General features: G+C 36.0%; 2 protein-coding genes across 2 annotated transcripts in view; both read left to right on the forward strand.

The window, feature by feature from the left end:
- The window catches only part of OLA1 (Obg like ATPase 1), a 255463-nt gene that overhangs the window by 118091 nt on the left and 114341 nt on the right, over nucleotides 1–23031 (forward strand).
- On the forward strand, nucleotides 1539–10094 carry LOC122746151 (POU domain, class 5, transcription factor 1-like; the record flags this gene model as incomplete). Its single annotated transcript, XM_043991620.1, is given in 3 exon segments — nucleotides 1539–1554; nucleotides 9450–10047; nucleotides 10049–10094. Coding segments are annotated over 3 exon segments (660 nt in total), but the record flags the coding sequence as incomplete, so codon positions are not given.

The raw sequence follows: 23031 nt of genomic DNA on the forward strand, positions 1-23031 counted from the left end.
AAAGCAGCTTGGAAGTGCAAAGATCTATGTCAATATTCAGAATTCATATTTTCCTTGAACAGAAGGTTGTGATAAAATGGAACATGGTGTGTTTTCATTGCCTGTTGAAAGACTTTCATGCAGTTAAAATAAGCATTTTGATGGTGGTTGAATTAAGAGTTTTTGTCAGTCTCTTCTCATCATGGATGATTAGACTAAAACGTCTGCTTGTCTTGACTTGAGATCACCACAGCTTCAGATAACATGCTTTGTGATTGAAGGTCGAAATATTTTGAATTCTAATAGGCTGCCAGATGAATTGCTTGAAATAGACTGTAAAATTTCAAGGCTTCCTTTTCCATCTGCTGTGAAAAGAACCATTGGGAATGGTTGAGCTTGATGATCATAGAATTACTGGATGGTGATTCTAAAACCCTCAAAGGGAAGTTGCTATGGAGATCTAGTTCCAAACTGTGAAATGATTCACCTTTGAAAGGCTTCAGGGTCTGAGAAGCTGAACACATCATTGTTCAGGTGGTCATTGGTTAGGAAATTGCTGGTGCCTGTGTAATCAGCACTCCTGTGGTAGTTAACGATCTAAAAAGGTTTGTTCTGAATGATGTGGGACAACAGCAATGTGCATAAGATGGCTTCTCTCAATCATAGTTTGCTCAGTCTGATGCTTGTAAAAATATAGCAGACTAAATAGCAGAGAAATGAACTGCTTCATTGAGGAAGTCTTTTGAAAACAAAATTTTGCACTGATGGATTTGACATCTAAAGTAAATGGGAACAAATGTTTTCAATGTAAAGAAGATGTAGTTGCAAAAACATCCTTTGTTTTTAGTTTTTTTTTTTAACCAAGATCTGAGATGAAATGTGTATTTGTATAAGTTGAAGACTTTATTATGGTGAAATCAAATATTTTTATCTCTTTATGGTCTAAGTGTAGTATGCAGAGAGTCTCCTCTTAGACTAAATGTCTTTTAAAGCTACCCAGCATCTAACTTTTTAGGCTCTCAATTAGGATAAATAATCAATTTACTATTAGATAAAAAGTATTTTTGTTAATTATACTGTATTGTAAATGTGTGTGAAGGTAATTATGTATTTAAAGTAGGATCATAAGTTTTTAGAACTGGAAAAGATCACCAATAGGGTCACAGATCTGGACCTTGAAAGAACTTAGAATGTCCTTAGAAGCAATCTAGTATACCTCTCATTTTACTGATGAAGAAAAAGGTTCAAAATTATTTACCCAAATGTCACACAGTAAGAAGATAGCAGATCTACAGGATTTGAATCTAGCTCCTCTCACTCCAAATTAGCCCTGTTTACCACATTATGTTGCCTGTCTTTTGTGTCAAAAATATTTTCTTTTCCACTTTTTAAACTAATAACCTTAAATGATTTCGTTTTTCATTGATATAAGTAATCAAATTTTTAGATGACTGAATTTTGAAATTATATTTTAATAAGATTTAAAAATTAATTTGTGAAGTCACAACATAGTATGTTTTCATAAAATTTTCAGGTTAAGTGGCTATTAAAATTGATTTCTTAAAAGTCTCCAAAGTCTTGAAATACAACACTCGAATATGGAGCTTTATTCCATTTTCATTTTATATCTTGAAATTTCATGGGGACCTGAGTAGTTCTCCAAATGTTTGAATGGAACTTTTTTGGGCCACCCACCAAATCATTTACTGAATCAAGATTACTGTAGTCATTTTGATTCCTTATTGTGGCACTACTAAGCTATGCTATCATTCATGTTATTCTGGTCACCATTGTGATAGGTTCAACAACTATTATTGAAGGTGATCAAATGAGATAATGTATGTAAACCGCTTTGTAAATCCTAAAGCGCTATATAATGTCAGCTCTTATTATCATTAATTTATCGAACCTTTAAGGAGAGGACTGCATTTAAAAAGGTAGTTAAATTAAATGTTACATTATTCACAAATATTTTTAAAATAGGACCATAATCCCCTAATTGGACATCATAAAAATTATATTCTATTTAAAGACGTTTGTAGTTATATATAAACTGATTTTAGCTAGCCTTTTTGGGGGTGAGCTAGGGAAGAAAAAGAGTTAAAAGAACCAGGCTGGTATGTTAGTGACTAAATTGCATCTGGTTCATGTTTATTTAAAGAGTTGCTGATGTCTAATGGAAAAAATTGGGGGGAAAAAAACCTAGCGTTGATTGTATCTTTTCAGGTTTTTTTCTCTACTTATTTTTATTACCAAAGAATTTTTGAAAACAGGGTTGTCGAGCCTTAAGATTTCATTTACACTTCTTGCTTTCTAATGTGAGGTCATATTTTTCTGACATAACAATTATTATGGAAATGATTATTCTACAAGAAGACTGAAAGTGAATTCTTAAGCAACTAATGTCTCTGTTTCATGTAAATGTTGCTAATAAGAGAAGATAAGTGAATTTTATAAATATTTTTCCCTTAACATATTCTCAAGATGTATGTCAGTGGGTATTTTAACAGGATGGAGTTGTGTGCCATGAGTTCAAATATCATGTACATAACTGTCATCTCTTAAGATGCATGTAGAAGACATTTTATTTTACTGTATAGCATTATGCTTAAAGTATTATTGATAGTTGATCACAAATAAAACTGTGCATATTTATGAAAATATTTAGACTGGACCTTCAACAAAATGACATCAGTGGAGTACTGACCCCACATTAGTGTGTTTCAAGTGCTTCTTAGCTAGGGATCAGAATACTAATCCAAATAAATGCTTCATTGTATATAGTAAGAGTTTCCTTGAAGAATCTTCTTGGATTGCCATGGTTCATTCTGAGGGTCCCCAGTCTATATTTGGATTAGCACTCATTGGGGTGTGAATCTGAAGGGGCCAATTTTTCAAAATTTCTTGTTAGCAAATCCTTTTGCCTTCCTACTTACCCTTCATAATACATATCATAGTGACAGACTGTGATTTCATTCTCAGAGCATCCAACGGGGAAATTAAATCACTTATTTCTATCACAAATTCAAGCTTGGTCTGTGCTTGGGTCTTTGAGACCCCTCTTTTTAGGCATTACTATACTTATAAAAATTAGGTCCAGACAAGGAAATTAGTTGTTGATTAGAAAATTATGTGGAGTGGGTTAAAACTCAGGCTAGCTAGCGGGTGGGTCGAATTTTTCTGGTAATTGTTATAGTAAATAATATAATCTTTGGGCAGCTAGGTGGTTCAGTGGATAAAGTACCAGCCCTGGATTTAGGAGAACCTGAGTTCAAATCTGACTTCAGACACTTGACGCTTACTAGCTGTGTGACCCTGGACAAGTCACTTAACCCTCATTGCCCTATATATATATATGTGTGTGTGTGTGTGTGTGTGTGTGTGTGTGTATGTATATAATATCTTAATTCATGGGATAGGCAAATGTGAATCTCCTTACTGTACTTCCCAAATTTTGCAAATTTAGCTCAGAGATTTTTGTGAGTAGTCAGAAAAGTCAGGGTGTGAGGGAGGTTTGGAGAGGAATCTTTTTCTTGTCAGCAGTGAATTGGCGGCATTACATTTAGACAGTCCTTTGGGATCTATTAATTGGAAAGCTATAATCTTGGGATCATGCAGCATTCATCTTGATATAAGTTTACACTCAACAAAGCTGCCAGGTCTGTTTGTAGTTGGGTCTGGATCCCAAACTTCTAGCTGAGGGTGTGGGGAGGAAACTGGGGAAAGAGTTATTTCCTTTGCTGGTGAATGTCTTAGCGTCACCTGAAATGTTTGATTTGAGAAGTAAAGGATGGATGGAGAAGTATGGGAAAATATTTAATAAGGAATGCTAAAGACTGAGGAGTCTCCTAATTCAGCTTCTTTTCAGTGTGCCTACCTTTCTGGCTCCTAAATCAGTGGTTTTTCTGCCCTTCTATACTGCCGTTTTTGTGAGATGATTGAAGGAGATCAATGGGGAGGTAGCTTCCTTTGGGGTGATTTCCACCGCTCCTCCAATTAGGTTTCTCTACATTTAAAAACAACAACCAGAAGAAACAAAGCTAGGTTGCTTCTGTTGTACTGCCTAAGGCAGTGTGGTATAGTAGATGCAGTGCTAGACTTAAGAGCCCAAATGACATAGGTTCACAATTTTGTAATCATGGACTAGTTACTTAACCTCTTTGAGATTCAGTTTGCTTGTATTTAAATGGGATTAAAACTTGTAATACATCCCAGATTTGTTGTGAGGCTTACTGAGATATTTAAATTCATTGCAAATAAATATCATCTGTTACTGTCACTGAGATTTTATCTTGACTATAGAGTCTAGAGGTTCCCTAGTATAATCTAGTAGATAACTTCTTTTAACAAAAATAACAAGTATTTTGTAAATTTGTAACAGTTTGACAAAGAAGCATCTAGTATGTGCAAGGCAGTTGGTCTGGGATAGATAATATAGTTTTCAAAGCATTTAATATTTATTGTTTTTATTTAATTTCTGAACCAGTGAGTATTTATTGTCTTCACTTTGTAGATAAAGAAAATTCAAAAGTTAATTTGATTTACCATAAGTCACATGGACAGACGGAGCCAGAATTTGAACCTAGTTATAATGATTACTAGTTCAGTACATTTAGTAGTGCCCTAAAATATAGGGATGAGTTCCAGTAATTTAGGCAGAAGCTTTGTCATGAATAATATAGGAGGCATACAAATTTTGTTCAACCAAGTTTACTGAAGTAAAATTTTCTTAAAGAATTTGTGTAGGCTCCTTGTATTTACTTAAGTTGGATTCATTTAACTTATAGTTGAATTGAGGTTTTACCCCCAGTTTATAGAGAAATGAAGATATGTGTTAAATGTGTCAATTTTTAAGTATAATAATTGTTAAGTTTTTATAGCCCCATAAGACTTGTAAGATACATTTATTAAAAAAGAAGACAGGGGGCAGCTAGATGGCACAGTGGATAGAGCACTGGCCTTGGAGTCAGGAGTACCTGAGTTCAAATCCGGCCTCAGACACTTAACACTTACTAGCTGTGTGACCCTGGGCAAGTCGCTTAACCCCAATTGCCTCACTAAAAAACAAAAACAAAAACAAAATGATGGAATAGAAGGAAAAGAGCAGTCCTTTGGCATGGACCCCAAAGATAGCATCATAAATAACAGAGCTTTTAATTGTAGTCTTTAATGTAGATATGTGTACTTTTTAAAAAGATTGGATAAGAGATCTTGGAATTAAATTATTTACTACCAACTGAATATAGCTAAATTGGTTTCAGGATCAAAGTTTAATCCCTTTATTTGCAGTTCCATGTATAGGGAGAAAAAACAACCTCTCTGACTTGAAGTCTTCTAGACTTTAGCATCAAATTTACTTTTTTTCTTCTTGGCTAAACACCATAATTTTCTTTCATGACTATACTTTATAGCGCTTCAAAGCATAACATTATTATGAGGACTTAAAGTATATAATTCTGATGACATTTCATTACTAGTTTGTAATAAAAATGTTTCCTTCTCATTAAATATGTGGTGAAGTTTATTGTTCATGAAAAGCATACTGATACAGCATTTTGTGAGAATCCAATCTAAAGCAGACTAGACTCTCTGTGAGCTTTTTCAAAGTTCTACATGTAAAACTTATCAGTTTATCAATATAAGTGAAAGAATATTCTATAAATCCAAAAATTTATTAAATGCCAATCAGTAAACATTTATTAAGCATTTATTCTGTGCCAAGCACTTTGCTAAATGCTAGGGATACAATGAAAGGCATAAATATGGTCCTTTTTCTTAAGGAGCTTTCACATTCGGGTGGGGGAGATCTCATAAATATTAACTATGACATACAAGATATATACATGGAAAGTAATCTCAGAAGTAAGAGACTGGGGGATGTAGGCATATGAGAATGGGAAACCACAAAAGGCCTTATTCAGAAGATGGGATTTTTTCTGAATTTTGAAGAAAGTCAGGGAGATAGGAGAGTACAGAATACAGATGGACCACAGCATGCCAGACCCTTCTATTTTCCACCATCACTCAAAGTCTGTTCAAGTTCAAATTCATTGTTTCCATGACACTATCTATTCATCTCATCCTGTGTCATCCCCTTCTCCTTATGCTTCAATTTTTTTCCAACATCAGGGTCTTTTCCAATGAGTTCTGTCTTCCCATTATGTAGCCAAAGTATTTAAGTTTCTGCTTCAGTATTTGACCTTCCAGTGAATTACCTGAATTAACTCCTTTAAATATTGACTGATTTGATCTCCTTGCTCTTCAAGGCAACCCTTGAAAGCTTTCATCAGCACCACAATTGAAAGTGTTAATTCTGTAGTGTTCAGCTTTCCTTATGGTCCAATGCTCACAGCCATACGTTGCTACTGGAAAAACTATAGATTTGATTTAGAGACCTGTACTTAAGAAAAATCCCTTTGGCTGATGATTGGAGTGTAGATGGGAGACTTGAAGCAGTGAAACCCATTAGAAGGCTTCTGCAGTAGTCCTTGGGAGAGGTGATGAGAGTCTATACAGGCCTGGTGGCTATGTGAGTGGACAGAAAGGGCATAAAAGAAAACCATTGTGAAAGGAGAAATGACATTTTTAGAAAAATTGGTCCTTCTGCATTTTTATACTATGCAAATATAGTAAGTCATGTTCATAAATAGCTTTGTGTTTATATGACATGTTTTAAAACAAATAATCTTTCTTTTATGTTTAAGTTTGAGGAATTCTCCAGTGTTAAATTTCAGAGCAACTTTTACAAATTGCAAGTACTCATATACTTATATAGAATAACAAATAGTTTATATGAAATGATTGCAGTAATCAGTTGGCACATCTCCTGCCCTGATTTCTACTTTAAAGTGTTTCTTATATACGAGCCTTCTATTCCATTTCCTCTGTCTTCATTCTCATTCATACTTATTATTATTATCCCAGACTATTGCAAATAGCCTCTTTGAATCATACTCATAACTAGTCTCTCTCTCTTCAGTGTCTTCCTCCTTTCGTTCTATCTTTTGCCTTTCTACTAGATTAACTTTCTTTAAGTACTGCTTTGATCTTGTCACTCTCTTGTTAAAAACATTCTTTGGCTCCCTAGTAAAGTTAACTCAGCCTAGCATTTAAGACCCTCCACAGTCTGTCCCCAGTCTACCCTTTACCAGTCCTATCTGAGTATTAGCAGGAAAAAAAAAATAGATTTTTGGCTTGTGCCTTCAGTTCTGGATCTGGAGCTTCATTTTCTTGTATGTCAAATGGAAGTAGATAACATTACTTGGAATCATAGCTCTAGAACTGGAAGAAACCCCAGAGTCCATCTAGACCAAGACTCATTAAACTTTTTCCACTCAAGACCCCTTTTCAGCCAAGAAATTTTTATGCGATCCTGTGGCTTCATGTGCAGTGCAAAGTGCGCATATTGTATGTTCAGAACCAAGGCTGCAGCAACTCCCACATTCGGTTTTGCAATCCCATCTGGGGTCATGAACTACTGTTTAAGAAGCTAGGATCTAGACCAGGGCCCAGCAAACTTTTTCTGAGGAGAGTCAGCATCTATTTTAGGTCCTTGTAGACCAATAGGTGAAGTCACAGATATCATGTTTTTAAGTAAAATATTTTCATAAATTTTTTATTGATGAAATTCAAAATACAATAATAATTGAGTGCAGTTTTTTGTGATACAGGTGTACTAATGAGAATGCAATTCTTTTTGGAAAGACAGTATTTTGCTTAATTGGGGTTCGGAGTTAGTGTTTGCTATCCTCAAAATTGATTGCAAATTTTCATCTGTTAATGCTGATTTGTAATGAGATTTTACATGTAACATCTTTGAAAATGTCTTTGTGCATAGCTAGGTACTGCCAATACTGATATCACTCCATGATCATATTTATCACATGGCATTTATGGAATTCTGTTACCTTATTTTAATATTTGCTTTCTAGCATGCCATCAAATTGTAGATTAATCACTTCTAATTGAAGTGAGGTAGAAGCTTTTAAATTGCACAGTTAAATAAATTTTGAAATATGGAAATTTTTGTATTTGCATTGAGGTCCAAAAGATACTACCAGAACTGTAGTTTGAGCTTGGAAAATATATCTGCTGCAAATTTGTGTGAGAATGGCAATCTCACCTTTTATTTTAACTTTTGACAACACAGGATGTGCAAACATACATACATACATACACACATACATAGGTATTTTATACATATAAGATTGAAATTACTTGTGATTCAAATGTTAGTTGTCATAGAATTGACATTACCCTAGTGTTTCTCATGTAAGCTGTTTTGCTTTGTAATTTTAGATTGAATTCATTAAGAAACATTACGAAGTCTGCAGCAAACGCTAATTTCAAAAGCCAATCAGTGTTAGATAATAGTGGTTGAAGGTAGTTCTTATTTAGAAAAATGTCAATCTTGGTCCCAACCTTAAAAAAATCATAATAAAACCTTTTCTCCCCTCTTTTCTTGTTTTGGCAGATGAGGTGTACTCTGGTTATCTTTTTAAAAAATGTTGCAATATGAAAATACATGTGGCACCCTGCCCGCTGTTGAGTTATAACTGGCACTTGATTCATAGTCCCTGAGCATAAGAGTACCATGTGGTCTTTGCCATCCTGGTACAAAAGCAGCTATTGACCATATGTAAACAAATGAAAATGCTATGTTCCAGTCAAACTTTATCCTATAATGCGAAAAACATTCTAACCTTCCTGTTTGCACTCCACCCCCCCCCAATAAAAACAATAGGCAGTGGCAGATCTGAGCCTCGATCCCATCCCATGTTCAAGATAAAATCCCTTATTTTATAGATGAGAAAGCTTGAGTCCAGGCAGGTTGTGTCTTTTCCATGGCCACATAGATATTAAAAGGGCACAAGTAGGATTTAAGATTAGATCCTTGCCTCCAGAATGCTTTGTCTTCTGTAGCACTTTGTTCCTACTGTACCTAAACTCCCCTTTCCTCCTCAACTAGGCTACAAATTGTATGAAAGCTGAGACACTGCTGTTTATTTCATCAGGAAGATGTTAAATAAGCTTCTGGTTTTGTTGAGGCAATCACAACATAATGAGACTTATGTGAAAATTAGATTTATTACAAAAGAAATGAACATGAGCATGGCCGGACACCTGGCCCCTGAATACTACTTGCTACCCCCGGGCGGTGGCGGTGCTGGAGGGTCTGAAGGGTCTGAACCAGCTTTCAAGGCCCACCAGGTGGGGCCAGGACCTGACAGATGGGGAATGGCCCCGTACCACCTCTTGTATAATATGTGGGGAGGAGGTGTCTACTGTGAACCTCAGCCCAATGTAGGAACGATGGCTCAGCCTACTCAGGGGATCGCAGTCCCTGATGGCGATACAAGACCTGGGATAGAGAGAGGACAGTTCCCCAGAGCCCAGTGCCACTGCTCGAGTCACCAAGACTGAGCCAGTGGAGAGTGGAGACAAGCAGCAACAGGAGACCCCTTCCCCAGAGGAACTGGAGCAGTTTGCCAAGAAGCTAAAGTGGAAGAGGATCGCTCTGGGTTATACCCAGGCTGATGTAGGGATCACCTTAGGGACTCTCTTTGGCAAGGTTTTTAGCCAGACCACCATCTGTTGCTTTGAGACACTACAACTCAGCTTCAAGAACAAGTGTAAGCTCCAACCTCTGTTACAGAAGTGGCTAGAAGCAGTTAATGACAACGGCCACCTTCAGGAGCCTTGTAAGGCTGAGATAATCCTTCAGCAAGTCAGAAAGAGGAAGCATACAAGCATTGAGAATGGAGTTCAGGGAAACTTGGAGAACGTGTTTCCCCAGTGCCCCAAGCCCACACTTCAACAGATCAGCAATATTGCTGAGGAGCTGGAACTAGAGAAAGATGTCTGGATTTGGTTCTGTAACTGCCGTCAGAAGGGCAAACACAGCAACAGCAACTCACCCTGGGAGGATTTTGAGGCAGCTGGGTCCTTCCCTGGGGCACCTGTGCCTTTTCCCCTAGTTCCCGGCCCTCCTTTCAGTTATCCCAGTTATGGGGGCCCTCATTTCACCACTCTTTATTCCCCAGCTCCCTTCACGGAGGGGGATGCATTCTCCCCTCTCCGTTTCTTCTCTGGGCTCCACCATGCATTCAGGCTGAAGGGCAAGTCCATCCTTGGGCAGAGGAGGTGAGAGAATAGAGAGATGAGGAACCCAGCAAACTGTTTTCAGGTCTAGGAGTTGGTTGATTGAGCTCTCTATATTCTGGGAGAATTAAGGAACAGGGAAGGATGGAACCAAGATTTCAGATATTCATAAACAGATTTTTGAGGGAAATTAGGAAGTTTGTTGCTTGTTAGTTCCGCGTCTCTTTCATCTCCCAACTCTTAAATAAAGCAATCTAAAGCAAGTATTTAAAAAAGAAAGAAAGAAATGAACATGAATGGGAACCCAATGGGATTGAAGTTTTTATAGAACTTTACACTTTTTTAATAGTAGGACAAAGGGAGGAGGGGATACCAGGAACTGCGATGTGGGAGGGGAAACAATGCATCAAAGGTGTAGGATGCCAAAACCACTCCCCAGGGGGAGGAGCAGAAACTGCTAAACTATGAAGATAGGAGGGGCCTTTTATCTGCAGAAGACCCCTACTGCACAAGCAGCACCCCAGCCTGGTACAGTGGGTGGGTGCTTGTCTTGCCTCCCAAAGACACACCAGGAGTCCAGCTTGGCGTACAAGAAATAATTATGTCAGCTCAGGGGGAGCTTCATGCTTGGAGTCAAGTGCTTCTGACAAATAGAGCAACTTAAAAAGACAAGTTCAGAGGATCCCCTTAGCAGTTTTTAGTATGAATAAGAAATAAAACTTAAATAATTGGAACTCTTATTTTAAAATGTATTTAAATTCCTTATGATCGTCAGTTAATGGACTTCTTGTCCATTCAGATAGAGTTTGGCAGAGGAAGGAGACTGAGGTAGAATAAGAAGAGGCAGAGATACTAAAAAAGAGATGGGAACAGAAGGTGAGGGGGAAAGGAAGAGAAAATAAACCAGGGAAACCTAAGTAGTCTCTTAATCTTTAGGTTAGATATTTGGTCACACCTTGGGCTTTTAAGGGTGTTGAAACAACTATTTAAAGGAAATGAGCCAACCAGTGGTTATTGTATACTTTACCATACTAAAATGTTTAATTTTGAAGGGGTAGTGTTGTTGCAGTGGAAATAATGTTGGAGTTAGAGTCAAAGGGCCTGGGTTCAAGTTCCAGCTCAGCTGCTTACTACTTGGTTAAATCAGGTAAGCCCTCAGTTTCTTTTGTAACAAAGCGTGTTGGATGGGGATTTCTGAGGTCTCTTCTAGCTCCAAGTTTATGGTCTTTGCCCTTAATATCTAGCATAGATACATGGCATACATTTAATAACCAATTGTCAATTGAATTAGTTCTTATGAGTTTGTGCTTTTTTTTGATTTGTCTCTACTAGTTTCAGTGCCAATGAAAAAATTGTTTAGTGTTGGTGAGTCAAAATTTTACTAAATTAAAATTGTAAAAAAATATTAAGTTGTCTGAAACTTAAAATAACTTACTTGTTTTGAGAACCAAGTTATATACTTAAGACATTGTATAAATGTGAGCTACTTTTATTTCCCAATACCTCTCTACCTGAAGGAGTCTATTAGTTCTGTCAAAGGCACTATTAGGATTCCCAGCTTTGTGACTTCCCCCCCTCTAATTTATTTCCTTAGGATGACTACTCTTGTTACTCTATAAAAATCCTTCAAGTTCCTTCAAGTCCCTCCTTGTTCATGATATTTTCCCTGACTTGTCCAGGCTGTAGAATGTTGTTGCTTCTCTGTGTTTCGCATACAATAATATGTGACTACTGGGTGCAATGTGATTGACATTTAAAATTAAATTGAGTTTTTTTTAAATCTCTTATCATTTACTGTGCTATATTACAATTAGGGAACATGCCTTAAATGAGTGTTACCCATGACTCTGAAATGGGCTTTCTCATTTCTCTTTACCACAGGGTTTCTTAACTTGGGGTCTCAAGACCCCCTCAAAAGTTGTTCATGGATAAATTTCAGATTATCTTTGACCTCTGATAGGGAAAAGAAAATTATATCTTTATTTTCATTCACCTAAATGCTTGATTATTTGATCTCTAACTGAAATTTAGCATTTCTTTCAATTATGTAAGATTATTATCAGAAGGGTTTTTATAGGTTTCACTAGACTGTCAAAGTGCATGATATTAAAAAAGGTTAAGAATCCAGGTTTTATACTTTTTCTCTTGGAGATTTCAGCGGCTTCCTAATTTCTTTATGAATCTCCACCTATACTCACAAGACCACAGCCCTTGTAAGGACAACATCATCTCTTTCCTGGACAATTGTAAGATAGCCTTCTAACTGGTCTCCCTGCTTCAAGTATCTCGCCCTCCAGTCCTTCTTCCACTTAGCTGCCAGGGTGATTTTTCTAAAGCATAGGTCTGATCATGTTATCTTCCTATTTAGTGAGCTCTAGTAGCTCCCTCTTACCTCCAGAATCAAATATAAAGCCCCCTGTTTGGCATTTAAAGCTCTTGATAATCTGGTACCTTCCTACCTCTCTAGTCTTTTTGTACTTTGTTGCCTTTCAACAATTCAGTTACTACTGTTGTGCTTTTCGTGCAAACTTGCTTACTTGTTTTTTCTCAGACTTGCCATTCCATTTCCTGCCCACATGTCTTTGAAGAGGAAGTTCTATATTCCTGGAATTAACCTACCTCCCCACCTTGACCTTTTGGAATTTTCAGATTAATTTAAAATTTCACCTTAGGTCTCACTTCCTACCGAAAAATCTTTCTTGATCCTCTAACTCTGAGGGTTCTCTTCCTCCTCGGATTATTTGAAGTAAGAGACTCTTGGTTATTTTTTGTTTGTTTGTTTTTGTTTGCTTTGTCATTCAATACGTTTTGGTTGAGTTGAATTTATCTTTGGTACTTTAGAGCTTATGGAATTGTAGGATTTTGCCAACTGTAGTGGCATACACCTGTAATTCCTGCTCATGAGAGGCTGAGGTTGGTATCATTTGAGATAGGGAGTTAGGAGCTGCAATGTTCTCAGCTGATGGTATGTCAGCACTGAATCTAGCACCAATATGTTGAGTCCCCTGGAGCAGGCTGCCCAATGAGGGGTGAACTGCCCCAGATTGGAAGTGGGGGAAGTCAAAGCTCTGAGGAGTAGTTGAGATTGGGCTCTGTGAGTGGCCACTTCTTGTCCATCCTAGGTCTCCAAAAATTAAAACAAAATCCCCCCAAAATATATTAAGATTTAGAATGAAAAGTGTTTTTCAGAGAGTGTCCTGTCCAAATTCCTCATTTCACACATGAGGCAACTGAGACCCAGAGTGATTAAGTAACTTGCCTGAGTGAACAGTCATTAAACTATGCTCCTTTGATTTTAAATCCATCATTCTTTGCACCATGTTTTGCTTTTTTGTCATTAACCAAAAGTTTCTAGGAAACGCACATTGTATTTTTGTATTCCCCTATAGTGCTTTGCACTTAGATGCTCAATAAGTATTTGCTAAGGAAATAAATGAAGAAATGATGATTTCATTGCTATATATTTTTGTTGGAACAGTAGATAGCAAGACCATTTGTGAATAAGTAAATATTTTATGGCACTTTGTGAGTATACCTGGTATAAATGAATAGTTCTAGATTTAAAGAAATTATTAAATCTCCTTTTCCTTGAAGATTTGAAGTTTGAAGATTTAATGATAAATGAAGATGTGAGAATAAATTCCATTTAGTTTTCATATCTCTACATTGAATGTATTCTCTGTGATTTTTCCCATTGTTTATGTTATTCTCCATATTCTGTAAAAGATGCTTGTATGTGCATATTCATATATGCTGTCGTCCATATATGTAGGCCTAGGACTTATGGTTTTTTTTTCCTTTTTCTTTTTTGTTTTTGTTTTAGTGAGGCAATTGGGGTTAAGTGACTTGCCCAGGGTCACACAGCTAGTAAGTGTCAAGTGTCTGAGGCCAGATTTGAATTCAGGTACTCCTGACTCTAGGGCCGGTGCTTTATCCACTGCCTGAGTCACCTAGCTGCCCCCCCCCCCTTTTTTTTCCTTTAGACCTGTTCTTAGTTGGTGCCACAAGTATTTCCATTGAAAATTTACTTATTCTTCCATTCTTTGTCGCCTTTACAGAATATGGTTGTTTCATGGAAATGTTCCATTTTCATGTCATCAGTTTTTTAGTATTAAAATGGATGTTTGTGAGAGTATAAATGCTATCATATTGGCTATATACTATTTACTACTCTTTTAGAGTTAATGTGCACTTTATTTTTTTAAATCTTCAAATTTATATGAACATCGTTTTCAAAATAGTTAAATTCTAATTTTAAATAAATTAAATAGAAACTTATTTTAGAAAATAAACTGAACTCTTTGGAACAGAAAGCAGAAATCTTTTATCACTGTAGCAAACTAACACAAAATCTTTATACTGCTACTGAGAGGTGCAGGTAGTTAAAAATACATTTATACATATTATTTAAAAAAATCTAGTTAACTTTAAAATATGTAAGTTTTCTTGTCGTTTAGGGTTCTGTGAAGCTGATCATCAAGAGGGTTGCAAATCATTGGTGGTTTCTATTTTCAGATTTCCACATCCCAGAGTAATTTGCTTTAATTTCACCCAATTTAACCTATACTTCACACCATCACCATTCAGCTTTAATAGCTATGTTCTATGCATAAGAAAAGCAGATAAATGTCCACAATTAGGCTGCAAATGATTACAACTAGTTAGGGCTTTATGAAGACAAAACTTAAAGGACTGTGGCGCCAAACAAAGCCACAAAAGAGGGCTAAAAATGCTGTCTCCAGAAGTCAAGTCTACCGTGGCATTTGATTTATCACTTTTGTACTTGATTTTACTTATGTTTAAGACATTGGCAGGTGTGCCTACTTTAACTGAGAAATATTCATCCTTAAAGAATATTAGGTTTTTTTGGTAGTTAATGTATTTTGATTTTAAATTTCTTTGCGTACCTGAAGATCAGCATACATTAACCATATTTATACATTTTTATTAAATAAATATTGTGATTTTCAAAGTTAAGCCTAGTTTAGATTGTAGTAGTACTCATATTTTCTCCCTTATCAATTTATTAGAAATAAGTAAAAATATCTTCTTCAGTCCTTATAGAATATTAATATATCCATATGTAGTAGAGGTATTTATAATATTTTTCCCATTTACCTCAATACAAAATAACATGTTGCATATATGTTTATATATGCTTCTGTTATGTATGTATGTGTGTATACATAGCTATTAAATTGTATTAATCCTTTCTCTTAATGCTACTTCATTAATACATAGTATTGCAAAAGACAGAAGTGCATCAAGAATACAGAATTCATTCATTTCAACATATTGTCATTTATTTTTAGCAAATTTTCATTTCTTAAAGTAAATAAAAAGGTTCAATTATTACTGAAGCTTAGGACTACTTTAGAAATTCTAGTTCTGTTTGAGTGAAAGTATCTTGACTAGAGTTGGCCTACATCTTTTCAACCTTAACTGACTATATTATGAAAAGTTTTCTTTGAGTGAAATAGATTGCTTATAAAGGGAGCAAGTATAAGATTTATTTAAAGCTTATTCTGTTAGCTGTCATCAGTAGTTGTTAATACATAACAAGAAAAATATAGATGGCTCTTGCCATGTTTCACTTTTTGATATAGCTCATTTTATGAATACATGGACACTGTAATTAATCATATAATAGATGCAATCACTTGTCAGTAGCCACTAGATTTCATTTGTTACATATGTCACCACCTCTTATTTCCTTATAACAGATATGTTTTGAGTGGGCTCTTTCTTTTTCAAATGGTACCCATCACTACTTTGGTTTATTGTTATTAAGAAACCATGATTATTGTAAATGGAAAAGCCAAAGAAATTATGTGATTATATGTTACAAATAATTTTCAAATAATTCAAAATAGTAGCCTTGGAATTTTTAAATCTAAAAGCAACATATAGGAAAAATACACACAGACTTGTTATTTTAGGTGTCCTTACCCTGCAAGGTAGCCACAGTAGCTAGAACAAGACAATACAGCGTATACAGCTTCACATTTGTATTAAACTAGTTTCATATGCTATATCATAAAACTTTCAGTCCAATCAGCAACTAAATTTAAATACTGCAAATTGTAGCAGCAAAACAATAATTCTGCTGATTAGCCCCTTTCCATTTCTTGTAAGTGAACTGTTTATGCTGTTGAGTACCTTTTGAAAAAAGAAAAAGCCAAAACAGCCTTGATTAGTCAAGGAGTAATTGGATGACTTGATTTTAGCAAGAGAATGAATTGGTTGATGATAGCCTGTAACTAAGTGTAGTGGTTCTGTTCAGATGAATACATAACATACAGTCATCAGATCTTGACAGGTATAACATATAAGCAGTGCTAGAAATCATGTTCCATGAAATGTAGAAGGTGATCCTTTGACAGAGAGAAACATCTATGTGCTTTTTGGGGGGAGGGAGAGTGGCAGGAGGGATGAGAATGGGATTATATCTGTTTTGATTTGTTCTTGTAGCCCATCTGTTTCTACCTATTTTATGCTACAGGTATTTGCTCCTATAGAGAGAAGATAATAGGAACACACACATGTGTATGTATATATAAAATGTATGTATGTATGTATGTATGTATGTATGTATGTATGTATTGAGCCAGTGAGGTCACCTTTTCCTTTTATCAGTGTGAAACAGAGGCCTAAACAGGTTTACTGACTTGTAATAAGTAGCATAGTTGGGATTTGGATCCTGATCCTACAACTTTAAATGCAGCACTATTTTCAATGTATGGGAGTATATTAGGATTTATTATTATAGTCCTCTGGAAGAAGCTCGAAGAGTATTCTGTATATATTAATTAGCCAAGATGTGGTGTTGGTGTTTTGGGGTGGGGTGGCAAGAATTTAGATTTAAATTTGTCCAGGTTTGTGTCTGGGTCTTAGAGAATAAAACAAATTGTATATATATATATATATATATATATCTGTCATAAGTATATAGGGAAGTATAATTTTTCTTTTTGAAAATTCATAGCATCCTAAGATATTAGAGCTAAAAGGACTTTCACACAGATTATCCTACTCTTTGTAGATGACTCTCATCTATAAAAAAAAAAATTAAAAAAAAAAAGATTCCAGCTTCAACATTTTATCTCCTGTATTTTTGCTGTTTACATGGGCTTTCTCTCTGACCCGCCCTCCCCCCAGCCCCATGCCTAGAATGTCTGCCCTTCTTGTCTCTGCCTCTTAAAAATCTCTAGCTTTCTTCAGTGCTCAGATCAGGTGCCAACTCCTGCACCTAAGCCTTTTCTGATCCTCCAGTTGTTAGTCCCCTCTCTCTCCTCAAAATATCTTGTATTTACTTAATTGTGCCATTAAAGTAGAAAATAATGCACAGTGGAGGCTGTTTTGTCTTTGTATCCCATTTTCCTAGCAAATTGCCTTGTACTTAATAAATAAATGCCTCTAAATTTAACTGTTGAATTTAATTGAATTTAGGGAGTTGCTTAGGTTCATAAGGCAAGTTAGTGGTATAGCTAAGAGACTAGAATTCAAGACTTTTGACTTCCAGAGAACAAAGTGATGCATTAGACCAGTTTGTAACACTCTACTTGCTTATGGAAAAATTTAAGGACATTCTGAGTTCATATCTATTTTAGAAGAGAACCATGATGACGGTTTACCATTATTTATATTCACCATCCCAAAACACGTTTCCTTAATTACCTCTTTCAGAATTTTTGTCAAAGATCTAGTAAAACCCTGTACATTCCTTTTTCTCAGTCTTCATTATCCTAGGTAGGACTATATCCTGCATTATTATTTCTTCTACTGCTTCAGATTTTTAAAAAAATGGATTAGTTATTTAAAAATATGTAATAGGGCATTTAACCAAGGGTAAGAATAAGAAATTCATTTGTCTGTAATAATTTTGTTCAATTTTTTAGTGTTTAATTATACACACATATTTTATAGCCACTGCCAAAGTCCTCCATATTTTCATCACAGTGTGGATTTGGATCCTGGGTTGTCAAAGGCTTTGCCAGTGGGCAGGCAAGATCTGTCAGGTCTTCCACCCAAGCTGTAATGACTTCAAGTAGAAGTCTAGCAATAGACCACCTTAATTACATTTTGAGAGCTACATCACCAAGTTTGCCTCAGGATGATGTCTCTTCTCTCCCTGCCTCCCCCCTCCCCTAAAACTCTTGGGACCATAAATTTAGAAGGAACCTTAGAAGCCATCAAGTCTAAGCTTACAGATGAGGAAACTGAGGCCCAGAGAGATTAAATAATTTGTCCAGGATCATACAAATAGTAAATGGGCAGGATTTGAATTTGAGTATTCTTGGTTCTGAGCCTAGTGTTCTATCTGCTATGACATGTAGCTGTTTTAGCTAGGGTTGTTATTGAATCAGAGGCATGGTGATCTGCTTTGGTGGATGGCGTATCTTCAATAAAATCACAGTTCTTGGAATTACTGGAGAACAGGAAGTATACATTTTATATCTTTTATACTGAATAGATCTTGAGCACGACTACATTATTCATTTTAGTTTATCAAAATATACAATAATTCTTTAAATGTTTTTTATGCCTCTGTCACTGGGCCACAGCTAGAGGCAAAGAACTCAAGAACTAACATGTGAGTTCAGTGTCCCAGGTTTGCCATGCTATCTGTTAAGGGATGTAGTAACTTACATTGGAGAGCTCATACTTTCTTGATTTCACTATTGTATCCACATGATGCCCAATTCTTCTAGATAGAAAACATTAGAATCATAGATCTAAAGCTCTTAGGGACAAACCCCAAAAGCCATTTGGTTTACCTCCCCCCGCCTTTTTTTTTTTTATAGAAGAGGAAACTTAGGCCCAGGAAGGATAAATGATTTATCCAACATCCCACATTTATTAAGCATCAGAGCTAGAGTTTGAATCCATGTCTTCTGACTCCAGAGCCAATGTTTTTTCTCTTCTGTTAAACTTACTTAGTCTCTTATTTCACGTGCTTATTTGCTTATAAATCATATCGTTAGATTTTTTTTATCAGAGGGTATCCCATCTGGACTTGCCAACTCTGAGAAATAACATAATTATTATTATTCTCCAGGTTTGCAGATTATCATTGATTCCTTCTGTTCCTTTATCTTCATATGCCTCCTGCCACCATCTTCTTCACCTGACTCACATGGAGGTGGTCTTATTTCTTTCTTTTTTTTTAATTTCTTAATAGTATTTCCAACCCAATTACATGTAAAGACAGTTTTCAACATTCATTTTTGCAAGATTTTGAATTCCAATTTTTTTCCCTCCTTCCCTCTGTCCTCCCCAAGACAGCAAGCAATCTGATACAAGTTACATATCTACAATCATGTTAAACATATATTTTCACATTAGTCATATTGTGAAAGAAGAATCAGAATAAAAGGAAAAAAAACTGCAAGAACAAAAAAAAAAAACCCCAAACCCAGCAAATCAAGTGAAAATAGTATGCTTTGATCTGCATTCAGACTCTGTAATTCTTTTTTGAATATGGAGAGCGTTTTCCATCATGAGTCTTTTATAATTTGTCCTGGATCATTGCATTACTGAGAAGAGCTAAGTCTATCATAGTTGGTCGTCACATACTGTTGCTGTCACTGTGTACAGTGTTCTCCTGATTCTGCTCACTTCAATCAGCATCAGTCAACTTAAGTCTTTCCAGATTTTTCTGAAATCTGCCTGTTCATTATTTCTTTTCTTTCTTTCTTTTTTTTGGGGGGGTGAGGCAATTGGGGTTAAGTGACTTGCCCAGGGTCATACAGCTAGTAAGTGTTAAGTGTCTGAGGCCGGATTTGAACTCAGGTTCTCCTGACTCCAGGGCTGGTGCTCTATCCACTACGCCACCTAGCTGCCCCTGTTTATTATTTCTTGTAGCACAATAGTATTCCATTTCATTCATGTACCACAACTTGTTCAGCCATTCTTCAATTGCTATGCATCCCCTCAATTTCCAATTCTTTGCCACCACAGAAAGAGCTGATATAAATATTTTTGTATGTGTGGGTCCTTTTTGATGCTTTCTTTGGGATACAGACCTAGTAGTGGTATTGCTGTGTCAAAGGGTTTGCACAGCTTTATAGCCCTTTGGACATAATTGCTCTCCAGAATGGTTGGATCATTTCACAACTCCACCAACACTGCATTAATTTCCTAGTTTTCCCACATCCCTTTCAACATTTGTCATTTTTATTTTTTGTTATATTAGCCAATCTGATAGGTGTGAAGTGATAGCTCAGAGTTATTTTGATTTGCATTTCTCTAATCAATACAGATTCATTACATTTTTTCATGCGACTATGGACAACTTTGATTTCTTCATCGGAAAACTGCCTGTTCCTATCCTTTGACCATTTCTCAATTGGGGAATGACTTGTATTCTTATAAATTTGACCCAGTTCTCTATATACCTTTAATATTGTTGATCATCCTCCTTTCCTTGATACTCTCTTTTCTCTAAGTTTCCAGGATACCGCTCTTTCCTGTTCTCTTCCTGTCTGTCTGGCTACTCCTTCTCAGTCTTCCTTGCTGGATTCTCATCCATATCACACCCCCACACCATAGATGTCCCACAGGATTCTCTCCTACCCTCTCTTCTTCCTCTCTACTACCTCATTTGGTGATCTCATCAGCTACAATGGATCTAATTGCCATCTCTAGGCTAATGATTTGCAAATCTGCCTATTTTGCTCCAGTCTCTCTGCAGACTTCTAAGCTCCCATCTCCAACTGCCTTTCAGACATCTTGAATTGGATTTCCATTGAAAAATCTTATACTCAACACGTCCAAGATGAAACTCATTATCTTCTCTCCCCAAACTCTCCCCCTTTCCTACCTTCCTTATTATTGTGGAGGGCATCAACATTCAGTCCCTCAGGCTCACAATCTGGGTGTCATCTTGGATTCCTCAGTATCTTTCTACCGATATCCAATCTGTTGCCAGGGCCCGATGATTTCACATCTGCAAAGTAATCTGTAAAAATAATGAAACAACCCATACTTGACATTGCTTCTAAATTCATAAAGGAATTATTAACACACAAATTTTGAATAAAATCTTAGCAAATAGGATGTAACAGCTTATTAGAATGATTATAAATTATGACCAAGTTAGATTTTTTGTTAAATACAGACCAGTAAAATTAATATCAATTAAAAATTTTAAATAAAATCCTGTCAGTCAATACATCCAATAAATCATGATTAAATTGAATTTATAACAGGGATTCAAGGATTGTTCAACATTAGAAAAATAACATAATCATGTTGAAAACAAAAACATTCCAAACTACATAATTATCTAAAAAGATGAAGGGGAGAAAAGAGCTTTTGACAGAAAATGCTGCATAAAACAAAAATAAGCATCATATGCAGTGGGGACACATTAGAAGCTACCTAAAGCAGTCGTGAAACAGCAACTCCTCTTCACCTCTTTTTTCCTCATCATTGTCATTACCATCCTCTTGCTTTTCCTCCTCGCTCTTGAAATGCTAGCAATAGAAATGAAAGACAAGAAATTAGAGATGTCAAGGTAGACAAAGAGGAGACAAAACTCACTGTTTGCCGATTACATCATGGTTTACCTTGATAATCCCAGGGACTCACGGAAGAAACTGAGACAGTATCTTCAGGAAAGTTCTAGACTACAAAATAAACTCACAAATATCAACAACATATGTATAATGAACAAAGTCCATGGGATGCTCAACTTTTTAGGTCTTTTCAATCTTATGCTTCTACTTTGTTGTTGTATGCTTTCCTCCTCTTATGACTGAACTCCCCTTGAACTTTAACTCATTTGTTTTCCCTGCCTTCCAAGGTGCCAAATAGTCTGATACCATTATAAAAGCTCCCAGGTTAGAGAAGAGTGGAGAATATCCTTAAGTTCCTCATTATAGTTTCTGGGCCACTCCTATGGGTTACACAAAGGACCTTTTTGAAACAATTATTTTGTATGATTTTTTCTGTATTAATCTTTATATAAGTGTGTGTGTGTGTGTGTGTGTGTGTGTGTGTGTGTGTGTGTGTGTGTGTGTGTGTGTGTGTGTGTGTGTGTGTAGTCTTTGTACCAGAATATGCACGTATAAACCTATGGTCAACACCCCTCACTTTGGTTTTACACAGCCCAGTTCATATCTTAGAGATGCCTTTGCTCCAGTCTGCTGCTCCATTATTTGCAGTAAGAGTAGGTTCTTTGTTCACAATATTGTGGTTATAATTCTTTGTTTTTCTTCCAGTTTCAGTGGCTAAAGTACATGTCCCACTTTTGTCTCCAAGAGACCTTCTCCTTATTTGCAACATCACAGGAAAATCATTGAATCAAGAGTCAGAGTACTTGGAGTCAAATCCCACTTATTATTTACCTGAGTGACTTTTGGCAAGTCACTTAACCTGCCTGGGCCTTTTTTATAAAATGAAGGAATTGAACTAGATAGTATCTATAGTAGATAGCTCTAGATCTTTGATCCTATAATGGCTATCCTTTGTGTATTCCATTGATTTTAATGTAGTGTCAAGAGATCTATGAAAAGGTAACCAGCACCTTTCAGGGACTCAACTCTCTTACCATACACGAGGGTATGGTAAAAGTAGTGGTCATTGTAGGGGGACATCCTAGAGCTAATTATAACTTAAATGCCATCTGTTAAAGATGAAGAAATAACTATCAATATAGCCTTTGAAATTTAGTGACCTTAATTTGAATGTGAGTACAGGGCAGGACAGAAAAATTGTTATGATTTTGCATAATGATGATCAAGCATAGTGTCCTAATAGTCTTAAGTTTAACAAGGTAGTAATGAAGTCATCCTATACTTTAAACATGAACTTGATTACTATTTCACTGTTTCTTAGAGAAATTTAACCAATGCAACATTAGCCACAATGAAAAAGCCAAAGTAATCCAGAAACCACCTTAGAGGCATATGCACGTTTCTCTCTATTTGGCAAAGACATTTATGTCAA

Source organism: Dromiciops gliroides, chromosome 3 (genome assembly GCF_019393635.1).
Source record: "Dromiciops gliroides isolate mDroGli1 chromosome 3, mDroGli1.pri, whole genome shotgun sequence".
Classification (NCBI taxonomy): Eukaryota; Metazoa; Chordata; class Mammalia; order Microbiotheria; family Microbiotheriidae; genus Dromiciops; species Dromiciops gliroides.